The sequence below is a fragment of the Petaurus breviceps genome, unplaced genomic scaffold, assembly GCF_028583685.1.
Source record: "Petaurus breviceps papuanus isolate PSGF00001 unplaced genomic scaffold, PetGlider_PUasm1.0 90823, whole genome shotgun sequence".
NCBI classification, from domain to species: Eukaryota; Metazoa; Chordata; class Mammalia; order Diprotodontia; family Petauridae; genus Petaurus; species Petaurus breviceps.
The window spans coordinates 19,772,801-19,785,036 of record NW_027187352.1 but is presented as its reverse complement, the minus strand read 5'-3'; the positions used below and the strand labels follow the sequence as shown (position 1 = coordinate 19,785,036).

Below are 12,236 nucleotides of genomic sequence, written 5' to 3'. Positions count from 1 at the left end.
AACAACTGGAAAACACAAAAGGATTTTCTTCCCATCGTCATTATTTAAATTAAACCAGACCCTAAACTTTTACATCACGAAACCAAATAAATTTTTAAGAAACATAATTCCAAAGAAATAATAAAAATATGACAGTGCATAACAACAACTGAAGACAGTTATAATCACCTAATGGTCTAGTTCACTTGGACTAAATTTTCTTCAGACTAGCTGAGAAAATACCAATAAGAGTATGTCTGGCCTCATATTACTCTCTATCCTCAACTAGTTATCATGGAAAATAGACAAAAGATGAAATTGATGGTAAAGTATAAGCCAAGAGTTCCTATCTTTTTTGTGATTTATAACTCTCTTAAAGTTCTGAGATATAAATGCAAAAGGGAAACATAGTGGCAAGATCCTGATATTAAAGTGCCTGTACTTCGGGGTTTGCGGAAAGGGGGGGAAAAGAGAAAGGTGTAATTGATAGTAAAGTTTCTGAGCAAGGTTGGGGCAGGGGGGAAGAGGAGTGCTGACTGTAAAGTTCCTATGTGAAGCCAGAAAGGGGGCAGTATTTCTACCTTCATTCCCCTGGGGCCTTAGAACACTGATATACTACTACAGGGAGAGGGATGTGGCAATGGCAAAAAAAACTTAGTGATCTACTGCATAAGGTTTGAAAATTGCTATTATATTTTGAATCTACTAATTGGAAAACAATGGACAAATCTTTTCTGTTTTTACTAATATTAAATCTTACTGACAATTCTAAGTTCATCATGACCTATACTCTTGGGTACTTCCTTTATTCCAAAGGTCTGCCCTGCCTTAGACTACATCTGGAGTATGTTCCTTTCTGGCCACCACATTTTGAGAAGGACACTGATAAACTCAATATGATATGAAGACCAGCTAAAGGAACTGGTTAGGCTAGCCTAGAGAGTAGGAAAGGAAGAATATATATTCAAATATTTGAAGGGGTATCAAGAAGAATTTAAGTCTTAAGTCCAAAAGGCAGCAATAGGAGCAAATAATGCAAGAGGCAAATATAGGCTTGATGTAAGAAAACTTCCTAACAATTAGAGGCATCCAAAAAAAAAGTGGAGTAGGTCACACTGAAAAGTAGAAGGTTAGCATTCCCTTGGGGTCTTCAAGGAAAGGCTGAATGAACATTTGTTGGGAATGTTGTGAAAGGGATATTTACCCAGGTACACTGTGAATTAGATAGTCTCTGAGTCTCTTCCATCTCTGAATTCTGGGACTTTTGTGAAAAAAGTATAGCTGGCTATGAGCTCTTTATAGTTACATACATACACATATACACACACAGCTGTCATCTTCAACACTCTGATGATTATGCTGTTGGTGATGTTATCTTCATGAATGAGCATCACAAAGACTGATGCCTGGACAGTAACATTCCCAGAACTCTATACAAAAATAGTGAGCCTGAAGAAATACCTATTCCTATTTCTCAGGAAAACTTTCATTTTCAGTTCTCTAGAATTTAGAGGAAAACTGGGAAGTTTATAAATTTCAGTACTGAACAAGTAAATGGCACAGTTTAACACTTGTATTCAGGATCTTTGTGCCTTTCTCAGGGGTTCAGCTCATTATGCTGCCACAGAATGAGTACTATATCAGAAGTCAGGAACCATGAGTTTGAGTTCCAGCTAAGTCACTAATTTTTGGTATGACCTTGAGCCAGTTACAACCTTCCTAAGCTTGCTTATTCACGTGTAAATCAAAGGCACTGAAAGGTCTCCTACAAATCTATTATTCTTTTTTTTGACTGATTCTTTTCTCCAGCATTTGACATTTTCAGGATTGGGAATGGGATGTGTCAAGATCATCTGAAACACAAAGAGCTGTCACTGCATCTCATTTCAGTTGAATCTTTATCTTATGTCAGAAATCAGAAATTCATATTGTGAAGTACTAAATGCCTGATTTATCTTTCAATTTTTTTCCAATCTGTTTATTAAAATACTTACTGAAAGAGGGAACTTCTTTACAAAGTCACACAATGTTTAGGAAAGAATATGAAATATTTAAATGTAGAACTGTATAAAGCTTACCAGATTTAAGACCTGAAATTTTGAAGATGGCACTTGGTTTCCCATTCGTGACAAACCCCAAGAGCTGCCATACTGGCATTCCACTTGAATCAGGATATGAAAAGTAGACAGATCCTCCCATGCCATCAGGAAATGGGACTGTTCCCAGCATAAACACCACGACATGGTTGATACTTTGATAATCAGGTAAGTCAAATACAAATTTATCCTCTGCCACTTGCTGTGCAACTGTTTGCACCTAGAAAATAAAAAATTCTCAGATGAAATAGTTTGTGTGGTTCTATAACCCAAACTATGCAATGGACACAATTAACTGTGTCACCAGGCATAGTCAGAGTCAAAATATTCTGACTAGTCTAGTATTCAGACCAATAGTTACCACATATATTGTATATGGATTAGCAATTTTCAACGTATTATAACACAATAAGACATATTCAACACTACAACTGCTCAGTTCCACAAAAACTTCTCTAATACCAATTTTCTTCGAATGATGCTATCATAAATTGCCACAATCTCAGCAGACTCAAAAACACAAGTAATGCATCTTCTTCTGGTAGGTATAGAAAATTACCAAGAATAACTTGTGTGAGAAGTAATCAACAACACTAAAGACATGTATAACCAGAAACAGAGATGGTCAATCATAAAACAAGACTGAGACACAACAAATGGACAGCCAGAATGCTAAGCTGGCATTAGTAAAAGATAGTAAAAGAACATAAGAAAGGCCCCCCACTGTATGGGGGTAGATTCTCTATGGAGAATTTAGGAGATAACCTAGTTAAGAATCACACAGCTAGGATGCCATAGGAGACTGCAATCTATTATCAGTTGAGGGATTACCCACAGCAATGAAATCATGGATTCATGAATCAGAATAATGCTAAAACTATAAGGAACATAATTTAATAGTTCTTTGCCATTCCAGAATCCCCTCATCACATCTTACCTAAAAAGTACCATCAACTTTGGAGTGTCAAACCAACTTCAAATTTATATTCTATCAGGGGGTCTTGTGATTTGCTTAGTATATGTGTGCTTGTTTTTGGAAGGGCTCTGTTCTACACAAAAAGAGGTAAGCATCATCCAGATTTTGTTAGATGAAGTACCTGGCACTTGACAAGTATAGCTTCTAAAAATCCATCCTTTGTCATTTTCAACAAAGAAATGAACCTGACAGCCAGTTCTGAAGAGGGAGGAGTGGATGGTACATGAGGAAAAAGAGGAAAAGGTAGGATCTCATTTTGAAATTCGGAAAGTATTTTCATAGGGATATAAACTAAAGGAGATCGTTCTGCAATTATAGTCATAAATGGGTTTAATCAAAGTCTTGGTTTTAAAAAGCTGCCAGATTTGTAGGTAAGAGTTTACTGTATTACTATAACCTAAATTCTATGAAACTGATACTCACTAGCCAGATCAGGAAATGTGAGTCACTACTAATGAATTATTTTAGGAAGGAAAACAGTAACTCTAAATTGACAATTTTCTTTCCTCAAAATATTTTTTTCCCTTTCCATGCACATGGTTATATACTGAAATATTACTGAATGTACCTAATAATACTTAGTATCTAGAGAAGGTTGTGCAGAGCTACATGAAAAACATATAATTATTGGAGGCATCAACACCATCTAAATTTGACTTGGGGTAAAGAGTACAATATATTTTGTAGACAGGGCTCACTTCTAAAGTTCTTTTTAACCCTGTTTAGTCACAAACTTAACAGCAAAATGAAACACTGTATTTCTACTACCTGCCTTGATGAATATTCCATTTCGGTGTTTACATGACCTCTAGAAGGTTTTTAAAAACAAATCTTTTTAGATCTAGAAATAACCAGTTACTGAAAAGGATACTTGTAAAGAACCTATTCTTTTCATATTTGACATTATATGTTCATATAATTACGCATTATTAAGATGAGGTCCTTGCCCCTAAAAACACACATTTTGGTTAAGAAAGAATTTTCAGAAAATGAGAAGACATTTCAAACAGAGGAAAAAAATTGATTCATCCCTTTATGGAGTTGTTTTTAAGGGCAAATCATCACTAATTTGTTAAATGGACCCTACCTCAGAGCATTGTGCAGAGAACATTTTATGAAACCTTTGAGAGCATGACAGAAATGTAAGCTAGTACTAAGAGCTACCCAAATAATATATCACCCCCCCTCAAAAAAATATGCTATTCTAAAGAATCTGTGCTCACAAAAACTGAGGGATGAATGAAGAGCTTAAAATACTAGGTACTACACAAAGGATGCTGCCTCAATATAAACTTTTCAAAATTGCTACAAATCATGGAGGTGCACAAATACAATGTACTAACCATGAAATATTTTGATACTATAAAGAAACAATGTTTTATAAGTTTTACAAAACCTATACAGAAGTCTTTGCACCTTTGATAAATGTTTTCAATATGTACCAAAGACAATAGGACAATGTAGTAGAGTCTCCAACTACCTACTCAAAACCATAATCAGCTATTATTTACTAGAGGTTTTACTTGTATTAAACCCAAGTGCTTTATGAGCAGCTAACACTGTTCAATGAATGTTACTTGATAGTCTGGCCACCAATGATTTAGATGGGGGAGTGGGGAGGAAAAAGCACTGATGTAAAAGAAAAGTACTAGTTTTAGAATCAGATCTCTGAATCCAGTTTTGCCACTTACTAGCCATGTGACTTTGGACAAATCATTTCTCTGAGCTTCATTTTCTTTATACAACCTAACTCAAAGGGTTGTGATATCAAATGAGAGCATACTTGCCAAATGGCATGTAAATTTAGAAAGGTATTATTATCATTAGTTTGAGATTCCATGATTTCATCAGCATGGGGACTCTCTCCACTGATCCTTATTCTAATCTTCTGGCATCTTAGTAAGTTTTCCGGAGTTGTTATAGTTAAAAAAAATACCATGTGGTCAATTCTTCACTCATAAGCCTCACTGAACTCAGTATGGTCTTCCTGCAACAAACACCAATGAGTTTTAACAAGTCATTCTGCAGGTCTGCACTGCACTCAATAAGTATTTATTAACCATCTATTATATGCCACCACTACCACCCCCCCCAAAAAAAAAGTCCCTTCCCTGAATTTGCATTTAATTAGGAGTAAACAGTATGTACACAGATGAGTAAATACAAAGCAATTTCAATGGGTTGTGAGGAAATAAGACCAAGGAGGGAAATCAGGAAAGGTGGAACAAAAGGTGGCAATTGAGCAGTATCCTGAATGTAACTTAATGAGATGAAAAGGAAGGACATTGCAGGTATAAGGGACAATCAAGACAAGAATTGAAGTAATGTGTTGTGTCAGCTTAGAAAGATAGGTTAGAGCCAGACTTGACTTTAAATGGCAAACACAACCATTTGCAGTTTACCCAAGAGGTGAAGGGGAGCCACAGAAGTTTCCTGAGCAGGAGTATCACAGTATATTAATTATATAATAATTAATTTGGCAAATGTAAAGAGGACAGATTGGAAAAGAGAGGCTAAATATAAAGAGATCAACTAGGAACCTACTCAAACAGTCCAAACATGAGGAGATGAAGGCTGGAGTCTGCCAGAAGTGGCTGTTTGAATAGAGAAGGGGATAGATGGGAGATGCAGTGGAGGTAGAAATATTGTTTGTCCTTCATTCTCAAAGAGAATAATGACATCAGAAGGGTGAATTGGATTTAAGTGGGGTAGAGCTGCACAAAGTCATCAGCCTCACTTTCTCCTCCAAAGTCAGATAAGTCCAGTGGTGTGATACAGATCAGGTCAATTGGCGATGGTCCTGGATTCAGCGGGACACCTTATCATTTTTTAAGCTAAGGTCTCTAACACGTAATTGCGGCTAGGTAAGAAATGGAGGCAGAGAAGAGTCTCAATTAAAAAAAAAAATCAATCTGGGCAGGAAAGACCCTCAGGATTTCTGGCCAAAACAGAAACAATTGCTATTAACATTCACTCAGAGCCAATCAAGGCCCAAACAATGACCAAGTAGGGCTGGGGCTGGGACCTATTGCTGGCCAATTGGTAAGAACCAGAGGGATTTTGAGTTTAAGGCATAGTTAAGTAGATATAACAAGATTTGGCAACTGCCAGGTTATGATGGGGATGAGAGAATGAATGCTCAGGACTCCTGAGTTGTAATTATGGATGACCGGCAGAAACAAGAGAGTTAGGAGGAGTTCGCTTAGGGGAAAAGTTTTAGATATGTTGAGTCTGAAATATTTGTGAGATGACTGTCAGGAAATTAGTAATGCAGAAATAGAGCTTAAGAAAGAGGTGAAAGTTGGGTGTGTTCCTCAGAGAATCATCTGCACAGAGATGAGAATTAATGAGATTACTAAGAGTGAGGGCCGCCCAAGACAGAGACCTGTATATACTAATACATATGGGGCAGAACATGGATGACAATCCTGCAGAAAAGTACTGGACAGACATGTAAGAGGAAAACCAGGATTGAAGAATACCATAAAAAATCAGGGAGAAGAGAATATCCAGGAGGAAGGTGTCCTCAAATGCTGCAGAGATAAGGAAGAATGAACACTGAAATGACATTAGATTTAGCAACAAAGATCACTGGTAACCTCAGTAAAAAACCAAGTTGTAAGAGACTGAAAAGAGACAGTTAAAAAGTGAATGAAATATATATGTAGATAACTTTTTGTAGTACTTTGGCTGTGAAAGGGAGGAGTGATGTGTGATTATAGCTTGAAGTGACAGTAAATTCAAGTGAAGATTTACAACGGGCAAGGAAGGTCTTGGGTATATAGAGAATAAAAGAGGGGATGACCAAAGGGGTAATTAATTACCTGGAGCAGGGAAGAAATGGGATCAAGAATATCTGTAAGGTATGACCTTTGAAAGAAAGATCACCTTTTCATCAGAGACTAGAGCAAAGCTGAGAATGGGGGAATGATGATAAAGGGAGCCAAGGTACAGAATAATGAAAGAAAGCAAGTCTGACTTTTTTTTAAGTATGAAGCAAGGTCCTGAGAAGAACTGATGAGGGGATGTTGAAAACTGAGGAAACAAGATTTGGAACAGGAGCTGTGGTGAGTGCTGTCAATATAATCAGAAAAGAGTAAATAGACTGGCCACAGTTGTCAAGATCCCAGTTAAGAATGTAAATTCAATCAGCAAATATGTGACTTCTTCCCACATTCGGCAGCACTGGAACAGAAGCTGAGAGAGCTGATCATGGGAATAATTTAAGATTAGAGTTTGAAAAAGAACAAACTTGGACAGGACAAAGAAAAAGGGAATCAAGGTAACTCATAGTAGAAAATTGAACTGGTTGACTGTACAATGTAAAGCTACATTAGGGCAGGTGCTGATTTCATTAGTCTTTGTAGATCGCTGCCCACCACCACTAGGAACCTTAGGTGCTTAATAAATGCTAGAATGATTCAAAGTATCAAAATGTAAAGGGAGGAAAGTGAGGTCTGAGCAAGGGTACACCTGGGAATGCAAGGAGGGGTGGTATGCCTGGAAATGATGTTGAGACTAGAGAATAAATTTAGGAGGGAAGACAAGGAGTAACAAGGACAGGAAATCTGTGTTTCAGATAGTTTTTCTACTCTGATAAAAATCTGTCAGAGTACTCTTTTACTTCAAGAGTCCAGTCACCTGAGTGCAACAATGAAATAGTTGAGCAGAGTTTCAGCACAGCATTATATACTGAAGAAATTAATGAAGAGAATATCAATTCTTTTAGGATTAATGTTCTTTTTCTCCTCAAATTATTTTGTATTTACTTATCCATATACATTATGCATCCACCAGTTCCTAGAGGACAAACAGTAAAATATTAGTTTCTGTATCCCCCATACCTAGCACATTTCTTTGCAAAGAGTAGGACCTTAATTAAGTTATTAGTGCCTTGACCCTAGGGGTAATAGAGTACAAAATGTGGAGCTTAGAGGACTAGGAATAAAAACCCTATCTGGGACACACAAAAGCTAAAAGCCTTTGGGCAAGTCACTTAACTTTCTGCAGCTTCAGCTTCCTTATCTCTAAAGTGCAGATAATACCTGTATGGCTAGGCTCAAACGGGGTAAAGTATGCCAAGTGCTTTGCAAATTTTCAAGGGCCCCCAAAAAATTCACTTATCATTATTATTATTAAAGATGTTCAATATTCAAACAGGACCTTAGCCCTAGTTAGCCCCTTTTTTAAAAAAAATCAAGTTTACAGCACTATCCTGTTCAAAGTACTACAATAATTTCTAAAAGGAAATGGAAATAAGAATTTATATGCAGTCTACTATGTGCCAGGTGCCTTTTATAAATATTATCTCATTTAATCCTCTTAACAAGCCTGCAATGTAGGTATTATTTTCCCCATTTTGAAGAAACAAAGGCTCACAGAGGTTAAGTGACTTCCCCAGGGTCATATCAATAGCAAGTATCTGGAGCTGGGTTCCAACTCTGGTCTTCCCCGACTCCAGGCCTAGCACTGCCTCACTGAAAACCTTAAGCAGTAAGATTCTCTTTCTAACTATCTCCTTAAAAAAGAAGGACTGGATCTTAAAAATAATGACCCAGGAGTATTCTTTTTTATCCATAAAGAAAATAGAGCTAGCTGAAAATGTTTATTTCACAGCACAATTTTTTTATCAATTGATGGGCCTGATCCTTCTAGCGTTAATCTGTTGTCTGTGAACCTATAATTTTTTTGTTATTTTGATAACTACTTCAATCTAATTCATTTTCTCGTAATCCTACATATTTTATTTACAGTATTTAAAAACATCCTGAGGAGTTCACAGGCTTTAACAGACAGTCAAAGGTCAGCGGTAGGGGGAAGGGTTTATGACACAAAATAGTCTCTGGCTCCTTTATCTTACCTAATCCAACCTCCCATTTCACAAATGAGGGCCCTGAAGCCTAGCAGTGAAGTGACTTGCCCATCAACCCATCAATCAATGAGCATTTATGAAGCGCCTACCGTACCCACATGACAGGCACTCGGCTATGCTGGTTCTGTGGCCACACGGACAAGGAAAGAAAAGAACCCCAGCCCCCGACAAAGTTCGGAGAAGCAGAGGCAATGCCAGGTCTTGTGGTGGTCGTAAATCCAGAGCTCCTTCCGCTTCACCAAGATGCCCATCCTGCGCTGATGCAGGGGCATAAGGGCTGACCACTCGTGTGTGTGCACATAGTATTGTGCACGCACACATTCGCATACAATGGAATCCTCCGAAAGCATAAAACTGGTATTTATAGGACCTAACACTGTCACACAACAAAAGCAATACCGCACACATTACACAGGGCATACACACTACAATGAACACTACACATGCGCACATTCACGTATTACACACACATTACACTCTACATCGTATATACACACACTACAGCACATTACACACGTGCACACAAACGCACACTACACAATCGCATGCACGGATGCAGGGACACGGAGGGACACAAACACACAGACACAGAGACACACACACATAACACACACACAAACACCCATCGTCTGCCCCAGGTGCCCAGGACCAGGACCATCCCTCCTCCTCTCCGAGGGAGGACCCCCCCCCCCCCAGGCCCGGCGCTGCCCCGCCCACCCTCGATGCCCTGCTGCCAGCCCCAGTCCCTTACCAGCCTCCCGGCCACCAGGCAGCCGAACATGGCGGCAGTGGTGGCTCCTCCGCGGAGCGGGAGCGAGAAAAGCCCCAGGAGCTGGGAGAAGACGGCTGCGGCAGCTGCAAGGGCCGCAGTGCCCGCGACGCTCTTTCTCGCAGGAAGCTTCCAGAAGGCGCAGCCACCCTTCCAATCGGCAAGCTACATAGCTATTGAGCCGTCCCGCTGAGGCGCTGTCTGACCTGCAACCTCTGACCTACACTCCGAGCCCCCGCCCCTCACCCAGCTGGGGCCAAGCGCTTCCGGGGACGGAGCGGGATCCGCCTGGGTGGCAAAGGAAAGGAAACGCGAGAAAACACACCCACACACTCCCTCCCACACCACCCCTCAAAACCTCCCAACATACACACACGGAAGACTACAAATCCCAGCATGCAGTTTTCACCATACTCCCCGGTGGGCGCGGCGTCGGAGGCAATGCATGCTGGGATTTGTATTCTAGAGAATGAGTTGGACCCGTAATCTTGTCTTGAAATCCCAGGTAACGAGATAATCATCTTTGTAGTTCGTCTCCTGCAGGACTTCTTTGGCAGTCTGATGGAGCTTATGGGCACCTTCTCAAAAGAATGCTTTTAAATGTCTATGAGACATAGAACTACCAAAAAAAAATCAATTATATTGACAGTTATATTTTTAAAAAGAAGTTCAGGAATTTCAAGTCAAGAGCCTCTCCTTTAATCCAACCACCTCATTTTATAAGTAGCGAAACTGAGGCTATAATGACAATGATAACGAAGACGATGAAAATGGTGATAGTAATAGTGACAAGAACATTTTGATGAAACTATTTGAGAGGGAGGTGGATTGTGTAATGGAAAGCGAGCTGGTCCCAATGCCTTTCATACGTGTTGGCTGTGTGACTGGGCAAATCGCTAAGCTGGGTTGTGCTCTCAGGTCTAAGAAGCTAAGGGGAGAAAAGGTGTTGACTTGCTGATTTGTTGATTGACTTGTTGATTTTCCAGATCTAGACCCTATTCTTCTTTCATACTTTGTAGAGTGCTTTACTCACGAGGACCCTGAGGAGTAGGTGGTCCAATTTGACTTTGTGACTGAGCAAATTTGTGAAGTGTTCTGTATTTCTAGAGAGATAATATAACTGTCACTTGCCCTCCCCTCACTCACCCCACCCCAACCCCAAACTCCAACGGTTCCCTATCACCTCTAGGATCAAATATAAAATCCTCTGTTTCGAGTTCAAAGCCCTTCATAGTGTATCCCAATAAACACACGCATACCTCTTTACAGGCTTCTTACATTTCACACAGCACTCTCTCCCACTCACTTTGCAATCCAATGACTTTGGACTCTTTTGTATTCCTTGAACACTCATTTCCCAACTCTGGGCATTATCACTAGCTGACCCCCTTGCCTACATTATTCTCCCCCTTCCTCTCTGCTCCCTGGATTTTTTGGCTTCCTTCCAAGTTCAGCCTAAAATCCCACCTTCTACAGGAAGCCTTTCCCTATCCTCTTAATTCTAGTGACTTCCCTCTTTTGATTATTTCCAATTTATCCTGTATATAATTGTTTTTTTTATATATACATAGTTGCTTGCATGTTATCTCCCCCATTTAGACTGAGTTTCTTTAGAGCAGGGACTGTCTTTTGAGCTTTTTTGTATCCCTCTTCCTCAGTTCATTGCTGGCACATAACAGGTGCTTAATAAATATTTGTCAATTGATTTCTCAATATCCCTAAAGTAATTCTCTAAGACCTTCTGTTTCAAGACTGCATTGGAAGACAAAAGTTTCTCTAACCCACAGTTCTCTATACCTTATAAAAATCACTTTTTCAGATACTGAAGTAGTTTGCCATTTCCTCCTCCATCTCATTTTATAGATGAGAAAACTGAGGCAAATAATTAAATGACTTGCCCAGGGTCACACAGCTAGTGTCTGAGGCCAGATCTGAACCCATGAAGACCAGTCTTCCTTACTCTAGGCCAAGCTCTCTATCTACCCCACCTAGGAACATTAATAAAATCTTTAGTCCAGACCAAAAAAAGAAAGAAAGAAAGAAAAAGAAAAGAAAATCAAGTGAAGAATGTGTAAGCTTCGAGTCAATCCTTCTCACTTGATATGAAAGGCCTTGAGGACACCTTGAAGAATTTTAACTCCTTTGGCTCACTGACTCCACTCAAGTAATCTAGGAATCTAGTATTTTACATTACTCAGGGTGTTATCACGGTTCACATTTCAAGCCTATGGTTCACAAAATTTAGAGGAGAAAACATTTATTTATCTATTTATTTATTTTAGAAAATATTTAGATAGGAACCCATAGAAGCAATAATTTCTGCCAGAAACAACCCTTCCCTAAATACCTGTGTTGCCTCAGTCACTTACAGGTGCCATGCAAATCTCAGCTCATATTTCCTACTGAGGTTTTCTTGGTTATTTCTTCTTCCACCTTCTTTTCAAGGCCTTTATGATCCTTGCACAAGGATCACTTGCATGAGATGCTCCATCTTTCACCTCACAAATTTTCACTAGCTTTTCTCTATGCCTGGAATTTTCTCCT

The 12,236-nt window shown here is 39.2% G+C and overlaps 1 protein-coding gene across 2 annotated transcripts in view; it reads right to left on the bottom strand.

The window, feature by feature from the left end:
• Window positions 1–10,026, bottom strand: part of HIKESHI (heat shock protein nuclear import factor hikeshi) — a 43,125-nt gene extending 33,099 nt beyond the window's left edge. The window contains exons 1-2 of one of the 2 annotated variants that reach the window (XM_069071032.1): window positions 9,675–10,026; window positions 2,058–2,295 (exon numbers count right to left, since the gene is read on the bottom strand). In XM_069071032.1, the coding sequence (XP_068927133.1) occupies window positions 2,058–2,295; window positions 9,675–9,704 (268 nt within the window). In that variant the 5' untranslated portion in view covers window positions 9,705–10,026. The remainder of the gene's footprint in view (window positions 1–2,057; window positions 2,296–9,674) is intronic. The other variant, XM_069071033.1, reaches the window with a different exon arrangement.
• Between the last annotated feature and the right edge of the window lie 2,210 nt (window positions 10,027–12,236).